We start from the raw sequence: 22,426 nt of genomic DNA, 5'->3' as shown, positions 1-22,426 counted from the left end.
AGTTTTATTTAGTTGTATCATACCGTGGTTTAGAAATGATTTCGGTATCTTTTTTTAACATTTTAATTAGATTTACCTTCAACTCTAATTGGCTGGAAGAAATGACGACGCCCCTAATCGTACATTAATGCCTTTTTTAAATTGGCAAATGTCCAGAAGTTCTTACTTCAGAAACAATGTCACTAGAAATCGAGGCTTGTTATCCTTGCAAAGGTAAACTCTTATATTGCATCTAATGACGGGTCTCCTGTGTGTGGCCAGCTCTATTTTTTTTTTCCACCATCATTCCTGACATTTCCCCCCTCCGTCGTCCCAGTGTGACGTTCCCACAGCAGGCTGCCTGAGCGGCGGGAGCCTTTAATTCATCAAAGTGAGAAGGAGCTGAGAGACGGGAAAGGGAAAGGTCGGAACTGAATTTTTTATGATTGCTTCAAGGGTGCAAAATAGTCTATGCTGTCTACCCTCTTTTTTTTTTTGCCTTCTCCATAGCAATGACAGCCAGAGCCTCAGGGTGAGCAGACAACAGCTATCCATCATAATCCTGCAGCCCAATGAAGCAATGCACCTCTTGGCCTGTAAGTGGAAATGACAACATGTCTCCTCTCACATAATAATAATAATCAGTCATCTGAAGCCCTGACTGACACCCTGGTACTTACTTCTGAGTCAATAACACCACAGTAGCGGCTCGGTCCACAATGCAATGAACACACCATGCTAGCAGCGCTCACAAAGTAGCAGTATAATATATTTACCACCAATCACAGCAAGATGCAAAGAAAGACAAACTCTAAGTATATTTCTGCATGATCATCAATAAGAGCTAACACAAGAATACACCTTTACAAATATCCTTGCGTTTGTTACGTCTCGTCACGATTACTGTAACGTATTATTTTCGGGTCTCCCCATGTCTAGCATTAAACGGTTATTCTTTATTCTTTAATTTTTTACAAAAAAAATTGTAAATCTGTATTCTGTTTTTTAAGGCGGTCTGTCCTAATGTTTTAGGCATGCAATCAGACATTATCGTGAGGTTTTGTATTACTGTTCCTAAAAATAGATATACCACTCGCCGAGCTTGATTGTAAAATATGTCGCTCGAGAGGGGGTGTGAGGTTCATATGTTGTCAATATTCAGTGTTTTATCATTCATAGTTAATATTGTAAATCCCACATTCTTTATTTTCATGTACATTCTGGGTGTCTCATTCAGTAAAACAAATTGCAAATCTCCATTCTGTTTTTAAAGCAGTCTGTCATAACGTTTTTAGCATTCAATCAGACATTATCATGAAGTTTTGTGTTAGACCAGAAGTCGGGAACCTTTTTGGCTGAGAGAGCCATACAAGCCAAATATATTTTTTTAAACTTCCGTGAGAGCCATATAATGTTTTTTTTTTTTAACACTGAATACAACTAAATGCGTGCATTTTTAAGAAAGACCATCATTTTTAGAGTACAATAAGTCTCTTGTTATTATTAATAACATTGTTATTCTGAGTCTAACCAAAAATAAATAACATACTTCTTACCATTAATGCGACTTCTTGAACAGGTGCGGTAGAAACTTAGAAACCGGATGGATGGATAAAATTGCATGAGAATGTTTTATATTTTGAATGTGATTACCAGCGGGATTATTCATTACTTATCGTGTTAAGCAATGTCAAGGAAGATTTATCAGAGAGCCAGAAGCAGTCATCAAAAGAGCCACATCTGGCTCTAGAGCCGTAGGTTCCCTACCCCTGTGATAGACGTTCCTAAAAATAGATATACTGCCCGTCAAGCTTGATTGTAAAATATGTCGATTGAGAGGGGGTGAGACCTTCATATGTTGTCAATATTCAGTGTTTTATCGTTCATAGTTAATATTATAAATCCCACATCCTTTATTTTCATGTACATTCTGGGTGTCTCATTCAGTAAAAAAAAATGTAAACATCCATTCTTTTTTTTTTAAGGCGGTCTGTCATGACGTTTTTAGCATTCAATCAGACATTATAATGAGGTTTTGTATTTCATTTTCCTAAAAAATAGGTATACCGGACCCCAAGTCAAAATAATTGCCCAGGTCTGGCATATAGTGTAAATATTCCAATGTTTTTGAACTTCCGAGTAGTACCCACGGACGCTTCTATTTTTAGACGTCACGGGTGCGTGTCGTACATATTTAAAGGGGCTCCGATGCGACATACCCGCGCGGTGGCTTGCACGACCACCCATGCAGCTGCTCCATCCTTCGCACATCACGTGACCCAGCCCCCGGTATGGGGGTGTATTAGTGCCCAAGGCATGGGTAACTTACACATCTGTGAAGGCACCATTAATGCTGAAAGGTCCATACAGGTTTTGGAGCAACATATGTTGTCATCCAAGCAATATTATCATGGACGCCCCTGCTTATATCAGCAAGACAAGTGTTACAACAGCGTGGTTTTGTAGTAAAAGAGAGCGGATACTTTCCTGGCCCGCCTGCAGTCCAGACCTGTCTCCCATCGAGAATGTGTGGCGCATTATGAAGCGTAAAATACGACTGAAGCTCTACATAAAACAAGAATGGGAAAGAATTCCACTTTCAAAGCTTCAACAATTAGTTTCCTCAGTTGTGAATTGTGAATTATATTTATATAGCGCTTTTCTCTAGTGACTCAAAGCGCTTTACATAGTGAAACCCAATATCTAAGTTACATTTAAACCAGTGTGGGTGGCACTGGGAGCAGGTGGGTAAAGTGTCTTGCCCAAGGACACAACGGCAGGGACTAGGATGGCGGAAGCGGGAATCGAACCTGCAACCCTCAAGTTGCTGGCACGGCTGCTCTACCAACCAAGCTATGCCGCCTCGCAGTTCCCAAACGTTTATTGAGTGTTGTTAAAAGAAAAGGTGATGTAACACAGTGGTGAACATGCCCTTTCCCAACTACTTTGGCACGTGTTGCAGGAACGAAATTCTAAGTTAATTATTGTTTGCAAAAAAATAAATAAATGAGTTTGAACATCAGATATCTTGTCTTTGTAGTGCATTCAACTGAATATGGGTTGAAAATTATTTACAAATCATTGTATTCTCTTTTTATTTACCTCTAACACAATTCCCCAACTCATATGGAAACGGGGTTTGTATTAAATATTCCAATGTTTTTGAACTTCCGAGTAGTACCCACGGACGCTTCTATTTTTAGCGCGCGAATAAGACGTCACGGGTGTGTGTCGTACATATTTAAAGGGGCTCCGGTGCGATGTGTATGTGACTTAAAGTCCTACTGAAAGCCACTACTAGCGACCACGCAGTCTGATAGTTTATATATCAATGATGAAATATTAACATTGCAACACATGCCAATACGGCCTTTTTAGTTTACTAAATTACAATTTTAAATTTCCCGCGGAGTTTCTTGTTGAAAACGTTGCAGAATGATGACGCGTGCGCGTGACGTCTCTGGTTGGAGCGGACATATTAGCCCAGCACCACACACGGCTAAAAGTCGTCTCTTTTCATCGCATAATTACACAGTAATTTGGACATCTGTGTTGCTGAATCTTTTGCAATTTGTTCAATTAATAATGGAGACGTCAAAGAAGAATGCTGTTGGTGGAAAGCGGTGGATTGCAGCTGCCTTTAGCAACCGAAACACAGCCGGTGTTTCTTTGTTTGTTGTGAAGCTTTAACACAGAGCGGTCCAGCGAACATGTTTCTCTACGTCAACCAGCATGTTTTTGGATGGGAAAATTGTGATATTAAGTCAGCTCTTACCGGAGACTTCGGTGGATTATGGGACTTCCTCCTGCAGCTCAAAAAGGCAGCTGTGATCTTGGCTCCACCATTGGCTTCTCTGAGAGACACTGGCGTTCACCGCAGCCCTCTGAGTTTCAGGTATGACTTTACAATCTCACTAAAACACTATTAAAACAATAAGCAGATAAGGGATCTTCCAGAATTATCCTAGTAAATGTGTCTAATTACATCTGAAACGGTCCAACTGCCGCCGCCTGGAATCGTCGCTTTTTGTTCTTTTTTTTATTTTTATTTTTTATTTTTTGAGATAGGCGCCAGTGCCCGCCACTACCCCATAAGGCAGTGGTTCTCAAACTTTTTTTTGTCATCCCCCACTTTGGACGAGGGGGAGTTTTCAAGCCCCACCTGCCCCCATCGCCACAACAGAACGCTAATGCCAAGCTTAACATTTTCAAATTTATTGAACATCAAGTAACATTCAAGTCAGGGTTTCCCACACATTCATTTATTTGTGGCGGCTCGCCACGAAAAATAAAAACAATTTGGCTTTTGACTCGCTTGACCGCTCATAAAAGCAGTGGGACTCTGTCTGTGAATGGAGCTTGTAGTTAAATATTATATGTAAAAATGATATAAATATGTACATAAAGTGTTGTAATTATATTCCAACTCTGCATTCTTCTTGGTCATTGCCGCGGCAAGAATATAATCATAAAAAAATGTTTTTAAGTGAAATTCCCTCCCGTTCCTGTCATGTCTCTATTCCCCCACACACTTTGAGAAACGCTGCCATAAGGGAATAAGCGTTAGAAAATAGATGAATGAATTTTTGTGCTTCACTCTAACTTTCCTCATCCACAAATCTTTCATCCTCGCTCAAATTAATGCGTAAATTGTCGCTTTCTCGGTCCGAATCACTCTAGCTGCTGGCGGCTCACATTATAAACAATGTTCAGATGTGAGGAGCCCTACAACCCGTGACGTCAGGCGCACATCGTTTGCTACTTCCGGTAAATATTAACATCGCAACACATGCCAATACGCCCAATTTTTTTTTTTTACTAAATTACAATTTTAAATTTTTCGCGAAGTGTCCTGTTGAAAACGTCGCAGAATGCTGACGTGTACGCGTGACGTCACGGACTGTTAGGAAATATTAGCACTGCGCACACACACACAGCTAAAAGTCGTCTGCTTTAACCGCATAATTACACAGTATTTTGGACATCTGCGTTGCTAAATCTTTTGCAATTTGTTCAATTAATAATGGAGAAGTCAAAGTAGAAAGATGGAGTTGGGAAGCTTTAGCCTTTAGCCACACGAACACACGGTGATTCCTTGTTTAAAATTCCCAGAGGTGAAGCTTTACTATGGATCAGAGCGGTGAAGCAAACATGAATCCCCACCACTTGTCAACCAGCAGTTTTCGGTGACAAAATTGTGGTAAAAAGTCGCCACTTACTGGAGATCAGCTGAGCTTCTGCCGTCCGTACAGCTGCCGTCGACTTCCATCAGACACTGGCGTCTACACAACCATGGACACCCACCTCCGACTATCAGGTACTATTTAACTCACTAAAACACTAGCAACACAATAGAAAGATAAGGGATTTCCCAGAATTATACTAGTAAATGTGTCTAAAAACATCTGAATCCGTCCCAATGCAATCGCGTTTTTTTTTTTTTTTTTTTTTCTAGTCCGTCGTCGTTATCAATATCCTCAAACACAAATCTTCCATCCTCGCTCAAATTAATGAGGAAATTGTCGTTGTCTTGGTCCGAATAGCTTTTTTTGTTGAAGGCTCACATTAAAAACAATGTGAGGGGTGATGTCATCGTCTGCGACTTCCGGTACAGGCAGCGACCAAAAGTTGCAAACTTTATTGTCGATGTTCTCTACTAAATCCTTTCAGCAAAAATATGGCAATATCACGAAATGATCAAGTATGACACATAGAATGGACCTGCTATCCCCGTTTAAATAAGAAAATCCAATTTCAGTAGGCATTTAAAGTTTAAATAAGAAAATCTCATTTCAGTAAGCCTTCAAAGGCCTACTGAAATGAGATTTTCCTAGTAAATTTGTCTGATAACATCGGAATCGCTCGCACTGTATAGTCTTTCCTTTTTTTTTTTCTAGTCCTTCACTCTCACTTTCCTCATCCACCAGGTACAGGCAAGGCTTTTTTTAATTAGCGACCAAAAGTTGCAAACTTTATCGTGGATATTCTCTACTAAATCCTTTCAGCAAAAATATGGCAATATCGCGAAATGATCAAGTATGACACATAGAATGGACCTGCTATCCCCGTTTAAATAAGAAAATCCAATTTCAGTAGGCCTTTAAAGTTTAAATAAGAAAATCTCATTTCAGTAAGCCTTCAAAGGCCTACTGAAATGAGATTTTCCTAGTAAATTTGTCTGATAACATCGGAATCGCTCGCACTGTATAGTCTTTTCTTTTTTTTTCTTCTAGTCCTTCACTCTCACTTTCCTCATCCACCAGGTACAGGCAAGGCTTTTTTTATTAGCGACCAAAAGTTGCAAACTTTATCGTCGATGTTCTCTACTTAATCCTTTCAGTAAGCCTTCAAAGGCCTACTGAAATGAGATTTTCCTAGTAAATTTGTCTGATAACATCGGAATCGCTCGCACTGTATAGTCTTTTCTTTTTTTTTTTCTAGTCCTTCACTCTCACTTTCCTCATCCACCAGGTACAGGCAAGGCTTTTTTTATTAGCGACCAAAAGTTGCAAACTTTATCGTAGATGTTCTCTACTTAATCCTTTCAGCAAAAATATGGCAATATCGCGAAATGATCACGTATGACACATAGAATGGACCTGCTATCCCCGTTTGAATAAGAAAATCCAATTTCAGTAGGCATTTAAAGTTTAAATAAGAAAATCTCATCTCAGTAAGCCTTCAAAGGCCTACTGAAATGAGATGTTCCTAGTAAATTTGTCTGATAACATCGGAATCACTCGCGCTGTATAGTCTTTTCTTTTTTTTTTTTCTAGTCCTTCACTCTCACTTTCCTCATCCACCAGGTACAGGCAAGGCTTTTTTTATTAGCGACCAAAAGTTGCAAACTTTATCGTGGATGTTCTCTACTAAATCCTTCCGGCAAAAATATGGCAATATCGCGAAATGATCACGTATGACACATAGAATGGACCTGCTATCCCCGTTTGAATAAGAAAATCCAATTTCAGTAGGCATTTAAAGTTTAAATAAGAAAATCTCATTTCAGTAAGCCTTCAAAGGCCTACTGAAATGAGATTTTCCTAGTAAATTTGTCTGATAACATCGGAATCGCTCCCACTGTATAGTTTTTTCTTTTTTTTTTTCTAGTCCTTCACTCTCACTTTCCTCATCCACCAGGTACAGGCAAGGCTTTTTTTATTAGCGACCAAAAGTTGCAAACTTTATCGTCGATGTTCTCTACTTAATCCTTTCAGCAAAAATATGGCAATATCGCGAAATGATCAAGTATGACACATAGAACGGACCTGCTATCCCCGTTTGAATAAGAAAATCTCATTTCAGTAGGCCTTTAATTTAGTATTTGGTTCTATGGTTGTCATCACAAGCAACTTTTTGGCCGTTCGACTTTGGATTTCCCATTTTTTTAGGGATGAATCCCTGCATAAAAGCGTTTTGTTTCTCCTCTCAGTGGTCGCCTGTGGCCTCTGCTTGAACCCCCCTCGGTGTGTCACTGTTTCACATTTCAACATATGGCCCCTCGCTTTAGGGATGAAAGGCTCTCCTGGCCCGCGGCCTACTGTGAATGATCTTTACACTGAACTTCTCTCATTGGTGCCTTTTTTTTGTTTGTGTTTTTAAGTGCACACTTCAAAGGCTCCTCGCTCCATAGGAAGCGGAGCATATGGCGTCTTAAAAGCCAAGACAAGGATTCACCTCATACCTCGCTTGAATTCCTCCAGCATCACATCCAGCTTGGTGTCGTGGAAGACGCAGTGCATGGGATGCTTGTAGAACTCGGTGATGGTCTTCAAGGGGGTGCAGTCGTCCGGGTCGACGAAGGCCAGGTCCTTCACAAACAGGATGCCCACGATGTTGGACCGCTCGTTCTCGTAGACCGGGATCCTGGTGAAGCCGCTCTGCATGACGTCGGACATGGTGCCGAAGTCCAACACGGCGTCCGAACCCAGCATGTAGCAGTCGGGCAAGGGGGTGAGGACGTCCTCCACCGTCTTGGTCCTCAGCTCCAAGGCCCCTTGGATGATGTTGAGCTCCTCCTTGACCAGGTCGTGGTACGGGTCTGTGACTCTCAGCATGGCCACCAGCTTCTCCCGGGTGTAGAAGCTGCTGATCTCCTGGTGGAGCATGAAGTCCAGGATCTTGGAGACTGGGTAGGCGATGGGGAGGAAGAGGAGCATGAGGAGCCGGGTGGCGCAGAGGGTCTTGGAGGCGATGGCCAGGCTGTGCCGGGACGCCACGGAGTGAGGCAAGATCTCCCCGATGAAGAATATCCCCAAAGTGCAGGAGGCGGTGGAGAGGAGGGTCATGCCCAGGATCTGACACATCCACACCACGAAGCAGGTGTTGGTGAGCACGTTGCCCAGGACCACCGTGCACAGGATGTAGTTGCCGTGCTTGCGCACGGACTCGATCTTCCGCGCGTACTTCTGCTCCTTCTCCGTGCCGCTGTTCTGCAGCACCCGCAGCTCCACGGGGTCCAGGGCCAGCATGCTGATGTTCAGCCCGCTGCAGAGCGCGGAGAGCCCCAGCAGGAGCACGGAGACCCCGGCCTGCAGCCAGCCGTCCGCCGCCGCCGGCCTCTCCACCACCGCCAGCCAGAAGTCCCTGGTGCTGAAGTGCTGCCACTTGACGCCGTCGAAGGCGCACATGGAGTAGTATTTCACCGCCTCGCCCCGGCGGAGGTGCTTGGCCAGCAGCTCCACCAGCACCGAGTTGCGGCTGGACGCGGACTTGGAGGAGCCCAGGAGTTCGATATCCGAGCTGCGGGCGTTCTCCTCCGCGCAGGGGTTCCCTCCGATCCTCCCTCCGCCGTCCTCCTCCTCCTCCTCCTCCTCCACGAAGGCGATCCACGGCGCCGCGGGAGCCGAGTCCGCCGCCTCGCTGCCGTTGGAGTAGTAGACCCTCAGCACGAAGCGAGTGCCCTCCGTGGCTCTCAGGACGCCGTCCTGCACGGAGAGCTCCCCGCTGCTGGTGTCCTCCGGCCGGACGCCGAGCAGCGCGGAGGTCGGCGCCGGCAGCCAGCAGTGCAGGACGAGGAGGGGGAGGAGGAACAGGCGAGGCGGCGGAGGATGCAGGATGCTGCAGCGAGCATCCGCAGCATCCGCAGCCATCATTGCTGAGTGGAGTGGAGTGGAGTGGATGGATGGAGGGGGGGGGCTGGGTCACGTGATGTGCGAAGGATGGAGCAGCTGCATGGGTGGTCGTGCAAGCCACCGCGCGGGTATGTCGCACCGGAGCCCCTTTAAATATGTACGACACGCACCCGTGACGTCTTATTCTCGGGCTAAAAATAGAAGCGTCCGTGGGTACTACTCGGAAGTTCAAAAACGTTTCCATATGAGTTGGGAAATTGTGTTAGAGGTAAATAAAAAGAGAATACAGTGATTTGCAAATCATTTTCAACCCATATTCAGTTGAATGCACTACAAAGACAAGATATTTGATGTTCAAACTGATAAACTTTTTTTTTTTTTGCAAATAATCATTAACTTTAGAATTTGATGCCAGCAAAACGTGACAAAGAAGTTGGGAAAGGTGGCAATAAATACTGATAAAGTTGAGGAATGCTCATCAAACACTTATTTGGAACATCCCACAAATAATAATTAACTTAGCATTTCGTTGCTGCAACAAGTGCCAAAGTAGTTGGGAAAGGGCATGTTCACCACTGTGTTACATCCCCTTTTCTTTTAACAACACTCAATAAACGTTTGGGAACTGAAGATACTAATTGTTGAAGCTTTGAAAGTGGAATTATTTCCCATTCTTGTTTTATGTAGAGCTTCAGTCGTTCAACAGCTGTTGTATTTTACGCTTCATAATGCACCACACTTTGTCGATGGGAGACAGGTCTGGACAGCAGGCGGGCCAGGAAAGTATCCGCTCTCTTTTATTATGAAACCACGCTGTTGTAACACTTGTCTTGCTGAAATAAGCAGGGGCGTCCATGATAACGTTGCTTGGATGACAACATATGTTGCTCCAAAACCTGTATGGACCTTTCAGCATTAATGGTGCCTTCACAGATGTGTAAGTTACCCATGCCTTGGGCACTAATACACCCCCATACCTGGGGCTGGGTCCCGTGATGTGCGAAGGATGGAGCAGCTGCATGGGTGGTCGTGCAAGCCACCGCGCGGGTATGTCGCACCGGAGCCCCTTTAAATATGTACGACACGCACCCGTGACGTCTTATTCCTGCGCTAAAAATAGAAGCGTCCGTGGATACTACTCGGAAATTCAAAAACATTGGAATATTTAATGCAAACCCCGTTTCCATATGAGTTGGGAAATTGTGTTAGATGTAAATATAAACAGAATACAATGATTTGCAAATAATGTTCAACCCATATTCAGTTGAATGCACTACAAAGACAAGATATTTGATGTTCAAACTCATAAACTTTTTTTTTTTTTGCAAATAATAATTAACTTAGAATTTCGTGGCTGCAACACGTGCCAAAGTAGTTGGGGAAGGGCATGTTCACCACTGTGTTACATCACCTTTTCTTTTAACAGCACTCAATAAACGTTTGGGAACTGTGGGGCGGCATAGCTCGGTTGGTAGAGCAGCCGTGCCAGCAACTTGAGGGTTGCAGGTTCGATTCCCGCTTCCGCCATCCTAGTCACTGCCGTTGTGTCCTTGGGCAAGACCCTTTACCCACCTGCTCCCAGTGCCACCCACACTGGTTTAAATGTAACTTAGGTATTGGGTTTCACTATGTAAAGCGCTTTGAGTCACTAGAGAAAAGCGCTATATAAATATAATTCACAATTATAACGGCGTGGCGCGGTTGGGAGAGTCGCCGTGCCAGCAACCTGAGGGTTCCTGGTTCAATCCCCACCTTCTACCAACCTCGTCACGCCTGTTGTGTCCTTGAGCAAGACACTTCACCCTTGCTCCTGATGGTTCGTGGTTAGGGCCTTGCATGGCAGCTCCCTCCATCAGTGTGTGAATGTGTGTGTATGGGTGAATGTGGAAATAGTGTCAAAGCGCTTTCAGTACCTTGAAGGTAGAAAAGCGCTATACAAGTATAACCCATTTAATTCACAACTGAGGAAACTAATTGTTGAAGCTTTGAAAGTGGAATTCTTTCCCATTCTTATTTTACGTAGAGCTTCAGTCGTTCAACAGTCCAGGGTCTCCGCTGTCGTATTTTACGCTTCATAATGCGCCACACATTTTTGATGGGAGACAGGTCTGGACTGCAGGCGGGCCAGGAAAGTATCCGCTCTCTTTTATTATGAAACCACGCTGTTGTAACACTTGTCTTGCTGAAATAAGCAGGGGCGTCCATGATAACGTTGCTTGGATGACAACATATGTTGCTCCAAAACCTGTATGGACCTTTCAGCATTAATGGTGCCTTCACAGATGTGTAAGTTACCCATGCCTTGGGCACTAATACACCCCCATACCTGGGGCTGGGTCACGTGATGTGTGAAGGATGGAGCAGCTGCATGGGTGGTCGTGCAAGCCACGGCGCGGGTATGTCGCACCGGAGCCCCTTTAAATATGTACGACACGCACCCGTGACGTCTTATTCTCGGGCTAAAAATAGAAGCGTCCGTGGGTACTACTCGGAAGTTCAAAAACATTGGAATATTTAATACAAACCCCGTTTCCATATGAGTTGGGAAATTGTGTTAGATGTAAATATAAACGGAATACATCCATCCATCCATTTTCTACCGCTTATTCCCTTCTGGGGTCGCGGGGGGCGCTGGTGCCTATCTCAGCTACAATCGGGCGGAAGGCGGGGTACACCCTGGACAAGTCGCCACCTCATCGCAATGATTCGCAAATAATTTTCAACCCATATTCAGTTGAATGCACTACAAAGACCAGATATTTGATGTTCAAACTCATTTATTTATTTTTTTGCAAATAATAATTAACTTAGAATTTCGTGGCTGCAACACGTGCCAAAGTAGTTGGGAAAGGGCATGTTCACCACTGTGTTACATCACCTTTTCTTTTAACAACACTCAATAAATGTTTGGGAAGTGTGGGGCGGCATAGAGCAGCCGTGCCAGCAACTTGAGGGTTGCAGGTTCGATTCCCGCTTCCGCCATCCTAGTCACTGCCGTTGTGTCCTTGGGCAAGACCCTTTACCCACCTGCTCCCAGTGCCACCCACACTGGTTTAAATGTAACTTAGGTATTGGGTTTCACTATGTAAAGCGCTTTGAGTCACTAGAGAAAAGCGCTATATAAATATAATTCACAATTATAACGGCGTGGCGCGGTTGGGAGAGTCGCCGTGCCAGCAACCTGAGGGTTCCTGGTTCAATCCCCACCTTCTACCAACCTCGTCACGCCTGTTGTGTCCTTGAGCAAGACACTTCACCCTTGCTCCTGATGGTTCGTGGTTAGGGCCTTGCATGGCAGCTCCCTCCATCAGTGTGTGAATGTGTGTGTATGGGTGAATGTGGAAATAGTGTCAAAGCGCTTTCAGTACCTTGAAGGTAGAAAAGCGCTATACAAGTATAACCCATTTAATTCACAACTGAGGAAACTAATTGTTGAAGCTTTGAAAGTGGAATTCTTTCCCATTCTTATTTTACGTAGAGCTTCAGTCGTTCAACAGTCCAGGGTCTCCGCTGTCGTATTTTACGCTTCATAATGCGCCACACATTTTTGATGGGAGACAGGTCTGGACTGCAGGCGGGCCAGGAAAGTATCCGCTCTCTTTTATTATGAAACCACGCTGTTGTAACACTTGTCTTGCTGAAATAAGCAGGGGCGTCCATGATAACGTTGCTTGGATGACAACATATGTTGCTCCAAAACCTGTATGGACCTTTCAGCATTAATGGTGCCTTCACAGATGTGTAAGTTACCCATGCCTTGGGCACTAATACACCCCCATACCTGGGGCTGGGTCACGTGATGTGTGAAGGATGGAGCAGCTGCATGGGTGGTCGTGCAAGCCACGGCGCGGGTATGTCGCACCGGAGCCCCTTTAAATATGTACGACACGCACCCGTGACGTCTTATTCTCGGGCTAAAAATAGAAGCGTCCGTGGGTACTACTCGGAAGTTCAAAAACATTGGAATATTTAATACAAACCCCGTTTCCATATGAGTTGGGAAATTGTGTTAGATGTAAATATAAACGGAATACATCCATCCATCCATTTTCTACCGCTTATTCCCTTCTGGGGTCGCGGGGGGCGCTGGTGCCTATCTCAGCTACAATCGGGCGGAAGGCGGGGTACACCCTGGACAAGTCGCCACCTCATCGCAATGATTCGCAAATAATTTTCAACCCATATTCAGTTGAATGCACTACAAAGACCAGATATTTGATGTTCAAACTCATTTATTTATTTTTTTGCAAATAATAATTAACTTAGAATTTCGTGGCTGCAACACGTGCCAAAGTAGTTGGGAAAGGGCATGTTCACCACTGTGTTACATCACCTTTTCTTTTAACAACACTCAATAAATGTTTGGGAAGTGTGGGGCGGCATAGAGCAGCCGTGCCAGCAACTTGAGGGTTGCAGGTTCGATTCCCGCTTCCGCCATCCTAGTCACTGCCGTTGTGTCCTTGGGCAAGACACTTTACCCACCTGCTCCCAGTGCCACCCACACTGGTTTAAATGTAACTTAGGTATTGGGTTTCACTATGTAAAGCGCTTTGAGTCACTAGAGAAAAGCGCTATATAGATATAATTCACAATTATAACGGCGTGGCGCGGTTGGGAGAGTCGCCGTGCCAGCAACCTGAGGGTTCCTGGTTCAATCCCCACCTTCTACCAACCTCGTCACGCCTGTTGTGTCCTTGAGCAAGACACTTCACCCTTGCTCCTGATGGTTCGTGGTTAGGGCCTTGCATGGCAGCTCCCTCCATCAGTGTGTGAATGTGTGTGTATGGGTGAATGTGGAAATAGTGTCAAAGCGCTTTCAGTACGCTATACAAGTATAACCCATTTAATTCACAACTGAGGAAACTAATTGTTGAAGCTTTGAAAGTGGAATTCTTTCCCATTCTTGTTTTATGTAGAGCTTCAGTCGTTCAACAGTCCGGGGTCTCCGCTGTCGTATTTTACGCTCCATAATGCACCACACATTTTCCATGGGAGACAGGTCTGGACTGCAGGCGGGCCAGGAAAGTATCCGCTCTCTTTTACTATGAAACCACGCTGTTGTAACACTTGTCTTGCTGAAATAAGCAGGGGCGTCCATGATAACGTTGCTTGGATGACAACATATGTTGCTCCAAAACCTGTATGGACCTTTCAGCATTAATGGTGCCTTCACAGATGTGTAAGTTACCCATGCCTTGGGCACTAATACACCCCCATACCATCACAGATGCTGGCTTTTGAACTTTGCGCCTATAACAATCCGGATGGTTATTTTCCTCTTTGTTCCGGAGGACACCACGTCCTCTGTTTCCTAATAGGATTTGAAATGTGGACTCATCAGACCACAGAACACTTTTCCACTTTGCATCAGTCCATCTTAGATGAGCTCGGGCCCAGCGAAGCCAGCGGCGTTCCTGGGTGTTGTTGATAAATGGGTTTTGCTTTGCATAGCAGAGTTATAACTTGCACTTACAGATGTAGCAACCAACTGTAGTTACTGACAGTGGTTTTCTGAAGTGTTCCTGATCCCATGTGGGGATATCCTTTACACACTGATGTTGGTTTTTAATGCAGTACCGCCTGAGGGATCAAAGGTCTGTAATACCATCGCTTACGTGCAGTGATTTCTCCAGATTTTCCGAACCTTTTTGATGATTTTGCAGACCATAGATGGTAAAATCCCTAAATTCCTTGCAATAGCTCGTTGAGAAATGTTGTTCTAAAACTGTTTGACAATTTGCTTACAAATTGGTGACCCTCGCCCCATCCTTGTTTGTGAATTACTTAGCATTTCACGGAAGCTGCTTTTATACCCAATCATGGTACCCACCTGTTCCCAATTAGCCTGCACACCTGTGGGATGTTCCAAATAAGTGTTTGATGAGCATTCCTCAACTTTATCAGTATTTATTGCCACCTTTCCCAACTTCTTTGTCACGTGTTTCTGGCATTAAATTCTAAAGTTAATGATTATTTGCACACAAAAAAAAAAGATTATCAGTTTGAACATCAAATATGTTGTCTTTGTAGCATATTCAACTGAATATGGGTTGAAAATGATTTGCAAATCATTGTATTCCGTTTATATTTATATTTAACACAATTTCCCAACTCATATGGAAACGGGGTTTGTACTAACATGCGCCATACAGCAACAGTATCAGTAACAGTACCGATAGTAACCACTAGATGGCGGCATTGCCCGCTCTATCAGAACATACAGAGGCAGCCTCTATTGCAGGGGTCAGCAACCTTTTTGAAACCAAGAGCTACTTTTTGGGTACTGATTAATGCAAAGGGCTACCAGTTTGATACACACTTAAATTAATTGCCAGAAATAGCCGATTTGCTCAATTTACCTTTAGTATATATATATATATATATATATATATATATATATATATATATATATATATATATATATATATATATATATATATATATATATATAATGGGTATCTCTGTCTGTCATTCCGTTGTACATTTTTTTCCTTTTACTGACGTTTTTCTGTAGGGAATAAATGATGAAAAAAAAACACTTAATTTAACGGTTTAAAAGAGGAGAAAAAAGGAAAAAATTAAAAATTACATTTTGAAACATAGTTTATCTTCAATTTCGACTCTTTAAAATTCAAAATTCAACCGAAAAAATTAAGAGAAAAAATAGCTAATTCGAATTTTTTTGAAAAAAATAAAAAAAAGAATTTGTGGAACATCATTAGTAATTTTTCCTGTTTAAGATTAATTTTAGATTATTGATGACATGTTTTAAATAGGTTAAAATCCATTCTGCACTTTCTTGTAATAAATAACAAATTGGACCAAGCTGTATTTCTAACAAAGACATCATTATTTCTTCTAGATTTTCCAGAACAAAAAATTTAAAAGAAATTCAAAAGACTTTGAAATAAAATTTAAATTTGATTTTACACATTTTCTAGATTTGCCAGAATTTTTTTTATTTATTTTAATCATAAATTTGCAGAAACATTTCACAAATATTCTTCATCGTAAAAACAGAAGCTAAAATGAAGAATTAAATTCAAATGTATTTATTATTCTTTACAATAATAAAAAAAATACTTGAAGATTGATTTAAATTGTCAGGAAAGAAGAGGAAGGAATCTAAAAAGTAAAAAGGTATATGTGTTTGAAAATCCTACAATCATTTTTACGGTTGGATTTTTTTCTCAAAAATTGTCTTTCTGAAAGTTATAAGAAGCAAATTAAAAAAAAATAATGAATTTATTTAAACAAGGGAAGACCAAGTCTTTAAAATATTTTATTGGATTTTCAAATTCTACTTGAGTTTTGTCTTTCTTAGAATTAAAAATGTCGAGCAAAGCGAGACCAGCTTGCTAGTAAATACATAAAATTTAAAAAATAGAGGCAGCTCACTGGTAAGTGCTGCTATTTGAGCTATTTTTAGAACAGGCCAGCGGGCGACTCATCTGGTCCTTACGGGCTACATGGTGCCCGTGAGCACCGCGTTGGTGACCCCTGCTCTATTCCTAGAGAGCAATGAGACACTTTAAAGGACAAATCTTCTCTTCAAAACGCTGATTGCTGTTCTAAGTTCTCGTATAATTGGTGGAAATTTGCTACTTTGTGGCTGGTCATTTTTAACCAGATAAAAACTGTACTACATGAATAAATACAAAGAGTGCACAGTCGTATCAAGTCCAATTCCTTGTGTGTTATTGATTAAAATTGTGTGTTAAATTAAGTTAATTAAAATTAAAGAGAATAAGCGGTAGACATGGATGGATGGAAACCAAATTGTCACACACACACACACTAGTTGTGGCGAAATTATTTGTAAAACTTGGCCAATGCATCTGATTATGATAACCATAGAGGCACTTATAGTGCATTTTATGTAAATATATGTGATATGTAAAAAATAAATAAATAAATAAAGCACAGACTCCGTAAAATGCATTAAATAACACTTGAATGTAGGACTAAAACAACAACACGTCATATATAAAAAAAAGAAAAGTAATATATATACTTTTTTTGACCTTATTTCCAAGCCTTTTTTTAATTTTGGGGGGTTAAATTTTAATAGCAGAAACCACAAGCCATTATATTAGGTACACCTAGACCAGGGGTCACCAACGCGGTGCCCGCGGGCACCAGGTAGCCCGTAAGGACCAGATGAGTCGCCCGCTGGCCTGTTCTAAAAATAGCTCAAATAGCAGCACTTACCAGTGAGCTGCCTCTATTTTTTAAATTGTATTTATTTACTAGCAAGCTGGTCTTGCTTTGCTCGACATTTTTAATTCTAAGAGAGACAAAACTCAAATAGAATTTGAAAATCCAAGAAAATATTTTAAAGACTTTGTCTCCACTTGTTTAAATAAATTCTTTTTTTTTTTTTTTTTTTTACTTTGCTTCTTATAACTTTCAGAAAGAAAATTTTTGAGAAAAAATTACAACTCTAAAAATGATTTTGGGATTTTTAAACACATATACCTTTTTAACTTTTAAATTCCTTCCTCTTCTTTCCTGACAATTTAAAACAATGTTCAAGTATTTTTTTTTATTGTAAAGAATAATAAATACATTTTAATTTAGTACTTCATTTTAGCTTCTTTTTTTTCGACGAAGAATCAAATCTGTAGAATCAAATTTAAATCTTATTTCAAAGTCTTTTGAATTTCTGTAAAAAAAACTTTGTTCTGGAAAATCTAGAAGAAATAATGATTAGTCTTTGTTAGAAATACAGCTTGGTTTAATTTGATATATATTATAACAAAGTGCAGATTAGATTTTAACCTATTTAAAACATGTCATCAAAATTCTAAAATTAATCTTAATCAGGAATAATGACTAATTCTTTTTTAATTTTTTCCAAAAAGATCCGAATTAGCTAGTTTTTCTCTTGATTTTTTGGGGTTGAATTTTGAATTTTAAAGAGTCGAAATTGTGTTTCAAATATGTTTCAAAATTACATTTTCATATTTTGTGTGTTTTGTCCTCTTTTAAACCATTCAATTAAGTGTTTTTTTTTCATAATTTATTCTCTACAAAAAACCTTCCGTAAAAGAAAAAAAATGTACAACGGAATGACAGACAGAAATACCCATTTTTAAAATATATATAGATTTATTTATTAAAGGTAAATTGAGCAAATTGGCTATTTCTGGCAATTTATTTAAGTGTGTATCAAACTGGTAGCCCAAGAAGTAGCTCTTGGTTTGAAAAAGGTTGGTGACCCCTGACCTAGACAATCTGCTATATCTTTTAATTCTACATAACAGTTTGTTTTTCTACAAAAAATAAAAATAAAATCTAATTTAGCTTTTTATTGTGCTTTCAAATTTAGGATTTGGGCATGTTTAAGAGACATAACAACGCAAAAACAGCACAATTAAAACAAAATGTATTTAACTTGACTAATGTGCGTATTATAATGGCAGAGACCACAAGACATAACATTAGGTACACCTAGGCTTGAAATTGATTGATTGAATGAAACTTTTATTAGTAGATTGCACAGTTCAGTACATATTCCGTACAATTAACCACTAAATGGTAACACCCAAATAAGTTTTTCAACTTGTTTAAGTCGGAGTCCACGTTAATCAATTCATGGTAAGGAATGTTGTTATATCTTTTTAATACTACACAACTTATTTATGTTTGTTTTTGTTTTGTTTTTTTACAAAGACAATAAAGCACATATTGCCTTTTAAATTGTGCTTTCAAATATAGAACTCAGGTATGAGAAACGCAAAAAATGCACATTTAAAACAAAATGTATTTAACTTTTGACTAAGTATAACATGGTTAGTTCTCATGTGTACATTTTAATGGCAGAGACCACAAGCCATAACATTAGGTACACCTAGTAAAGTTGCTATATATTTTAATACTGCACAACTTATTTATGTTTTTTTTTTTGTTTTGTTTTTTTACGAAGACACTAATTTTAGTTGTTTTTTGTGCTTCAAATGTTTAACTCGGGCATGTATAAAAAACGCAAAAACGCCAAAACTGCACATTTAAAACAAAATGTATTTAACTTTTGACTAAGTATAACATGGTTAGTTCTTATGTGCGCATTTTAATGGCAGAGACCACAAGCCATAACATTAGGTACACCTAGAAAAGTTGCTATATCTTTTAATACTGCACAACTTATTTATTTATTTTGTTTTTTTACGAAGACACTAATTCACTTTTTGCTTTTGTGAGTATTCCTTATGTGCGTAAAAAGGAATCGTTCAAATGCATTAATTGGAGTTGTTTTTTTTTCATTCATATTGTTGCGTCCAGAAGAAGTGCACGCAAAATCTGACGCTCTTTTTTTTTTTAACTTTTATTGAGCAACCTGTCAAACACAGCTCAACTTATCTTGTTCTTTTCACATGCACGTCTATCCTTCTTTTTTATTTCCGCAACAACAACCTTCCTCCTTCTTCGCCAATCACCTTACAGGCGTGCTATGTTCACCACAATAGGAATTCTGAACATCACTCACTCAAGAACACAAAATCAACATCAGCAGGTCGTTGCAATATTTATTTTTTATGTTTTGGGCTATCGTTGGAAAACAACACTCTTGGTTTTGGTTTTCATTTGTTTCAAATTATTTTAAATGAATTGTTTTACTTAAAAATATTGTTTAATCTACATGAGCGTCACCCATAAAAAATACACACAAACATTGAGGCTTATAGTAAATAAAATCACTGTATAGCAACGTCTCAATGACTTTTCCCTTTAAAAAGAAGCATATTCCATAATATATGCTCCAAAATGTTTTTTTTTTTCAAAAGTACATTTGTTAAATAATTCACCGAAAGTGACGTTTTTCTTTGTGTGCAGTTGAATAATGAATTAGGAGTGAGGCGTTCATGTGTAAAAAGAAAAACAGAAAAAGTTACATGCTGCTAAAACACGAGAGTTTATGTGTTTTATTATCGAGTTTTTCCACAAAAGTGGACTCTAAAGTGTTTTTTACTCGTGTGCTGTCAAACACAGCTCAACTTATCTTGTTCTTTTCACATGCACGTCTATCCTTCTTTTTTATTTCCGCAACAACAACCTTCCGCCTTCTTCGCCAATCACCTTACAGGCGTGCTATGTTCACAACAATAGGAATTCTGAACATCACTCACTCAAGAACACAAAATCAACATCAGCAGGTCGTTGCAATATTTATTTTTTTATGTTTTGGGCTATCGTTGGAAAACAACACTCTTGGTTTTGGTTTTCATTTGTTTTAAATTGTTTGAAATGAATGGTTTTACTTAAAAATATTGTTTAATCTACTTGAGCGTCACCCATAAAAGTACACACAAACATGGAGGCTTATAGTAAATAAAATCACTGTATAGCAACGTCTTCTTTATTTGCTACATAATGACTTTTCCCTTTAAAAAGAAGCATATTCCATATTATATGCTCCAAAATGTTTGTTTTTTTTCAAAACTACATTTGTTAAATAATTCACCGAAAGTGACGTTTTTCTTTGTGTGCAGTTGAATAATGAATTAGGAGTGAGGCGTTCATGTGTAAAAAGAAAAACAGAAAAAGTTGCGTGCTGCTAAAACACGAGAGTTTATGTGTTTTATTATCGAGTTTTTCCACAAAAGTGGACTCTAAAGTGGTTTTTACTCGTGTGTGTTATATTTCTCTTGCAGTTTGCTGCTCCCCTGTGAGAGACACCCGTGACCCCGAACATCCACTGACCGCCTGTGGTGACTTTGGCTCTTCGTGCGCCGCTTTTAAAAAAATCACCTTATTTATGTTGCGTGTCTTTGTAGTCTGCAAACTAAAAAAATAAGTCTTTTTCAGTTGCGCATGCGTGCAGCCATAGTTTAACTCACGTTAGATCTTGCTTTAGCCACAAAAAATGGTTTCATTAAATCTTAAAGAAGTAATAGTGTATTAAAATAATTACCCAATTTAACCCTGGCTCAGAAAAGGACGAACTCTTTATTTGGGTTATTCTAACTCAACATTTTGCGTTGAATTATTTAACTCAAAAGTTGAGATTTATGCTAACTAAATGTTGGGTTATTCCCAACCAAACTATTGTGTTGAATTATTTAACCCAAAAGTTGGGTGATTGTAAATAATGTTCATGAGATCGATCCATGATAAAATTCCCTTCAAGAAAAAAGTAACTTTTTATTAATAATAAAAAAAAACTTGTACCCCCAACATGCCTTACTCGTTGAAAAACAACCCAAAAATGGTTCATAACTTTGAAAAGCCAGAAATTGAGTTAAAATAATAACCTTATAATTCAAAAAATTGATTGCTATTCATAATAATAACACAAAAATTCAACCCAACACCTGCAACTCATAAATTGGGTTATCAAAAACAACCCAGCAGTTTTTTAACGTCGTCATAAAAGTGTTGACTTGAAATTTGCATTCAAATCATTCAGATGACAATTCTGAAATTACAGAGTTGACCAAAATAAGTCATGTTGTGCAAACACCGTCCATATTCGTGTTGTTTTAATAATGCCATAACGGCCATATGATAATATAATAAAAAACGGTTACATTTACGCGTTTTTTTGTCTCACAGGTGCAGAGCCCATGCAGTGAAATAGTCCTTAAACTGTGCGAGTAAACTATTAAAATAAACACGTGGACAACTATAGCAAAAAGTGCAATTTTAACCTAAAAAAAACAAAACAATTGCACGGCAATGTAAGACGGATCGATGAACGCAGTGGACTTTTATTTGTTTTACCCTCATAATAAAACCATAACATTCATGAAGTTTTGCTTTGAACTTGCATTGGTGATTTAATGCAGGCTATGCTAAAATATTGTTGTGTACATTTTGTTATTTTAATTTCCCCTCGGGGATTAATAAAGTATGTCTGATTCTGATTTTTTTTTTTTTTTAGCAATTTACCTAATACTTGTTTTGAATGAGAATAAGAGATTAAAATGTATTAAAAGTTTAAACACAAAAAAATGTAATTGTAAGTGCTCAGTAAATCACTGGCCAATAATTGCAGTGTAAAAAAAATTTCTGTCAAAAAACGGCCAAACGAAAACCATAAAATTAAAGTAAAACATTGTAAACCGAATAATGATCAGAAACATTATATTTACAGAAATTTTCATGAAACGTTTTGCGGAAAAATATCGTCATTTTACAGATTTCTACTAATTTATTAAGATCAACCACCTTTAATAAAATGACGATGCAAACAGTTCTGCAGAAAAGTACCTTTATTCTAAGAGTTTTTCCAAATTATTACGATCAACCACCTTTCATGACGTGATAATGCTGGCAGATCCACAGAAAAATATCCTTATTTTACAGATTTTTTTCTGAATTATTAAGATTCATTTTGAGATTAACATGACTTTGAAAGTAATTTAAGAAAA

At 39.7% G+C, this 22,426-nt stretch overlaps 1 protein-coding gene across 2 annotated transcripts in view; it reads right to left on the bottom strand.

The window, feature by feature from the left end:
• LOC133558971 (metal transporter CNNM1) overlaps window positions 1-9,152 on the bottom strand; it is a 56,499-nt gene extending 47,347 nt beyond the window's left edge. For both annotated transcript variants that reach the window (XM_061910208.1, XM_061910209.1), the window contains exon 1: window positions 7,664-9,152. In XM_061910208.1, the coding sequence (XP_061766192.1) occupies window positions 7,664-9,074 (1,411 nt within the window). In that variant the 5' untranslated portion in view covers window positions 9,075-9,152. The remainder of the gene's footprint in view (window positions 1-7,663) is intronic.
• Window positions 9,153-22,426: the final 13,274 nt, after the last annotated feature.

Source organism: Nerophis ophidion, linkage group LG09 (genome assembly GCF_033978795.1).
Source record: "Nerophis ophidion isolate RoL-2023_Sa linkage group LG09, RoL_Noph_v1.0, whole genome shotgun sequence".
Taxonomy (NCBI): Eukaryota; Metazoa; Chordata; class Actinopteri; order Syngnathiformes; family Syngnathidae; genus Nerophis; species Nerophis ophidion.
The sequence above is the reverse complement of the archived record's forward strand: the minus strand, read 5'-3'. Positions and strand labels throughout refer to the sequence as shown.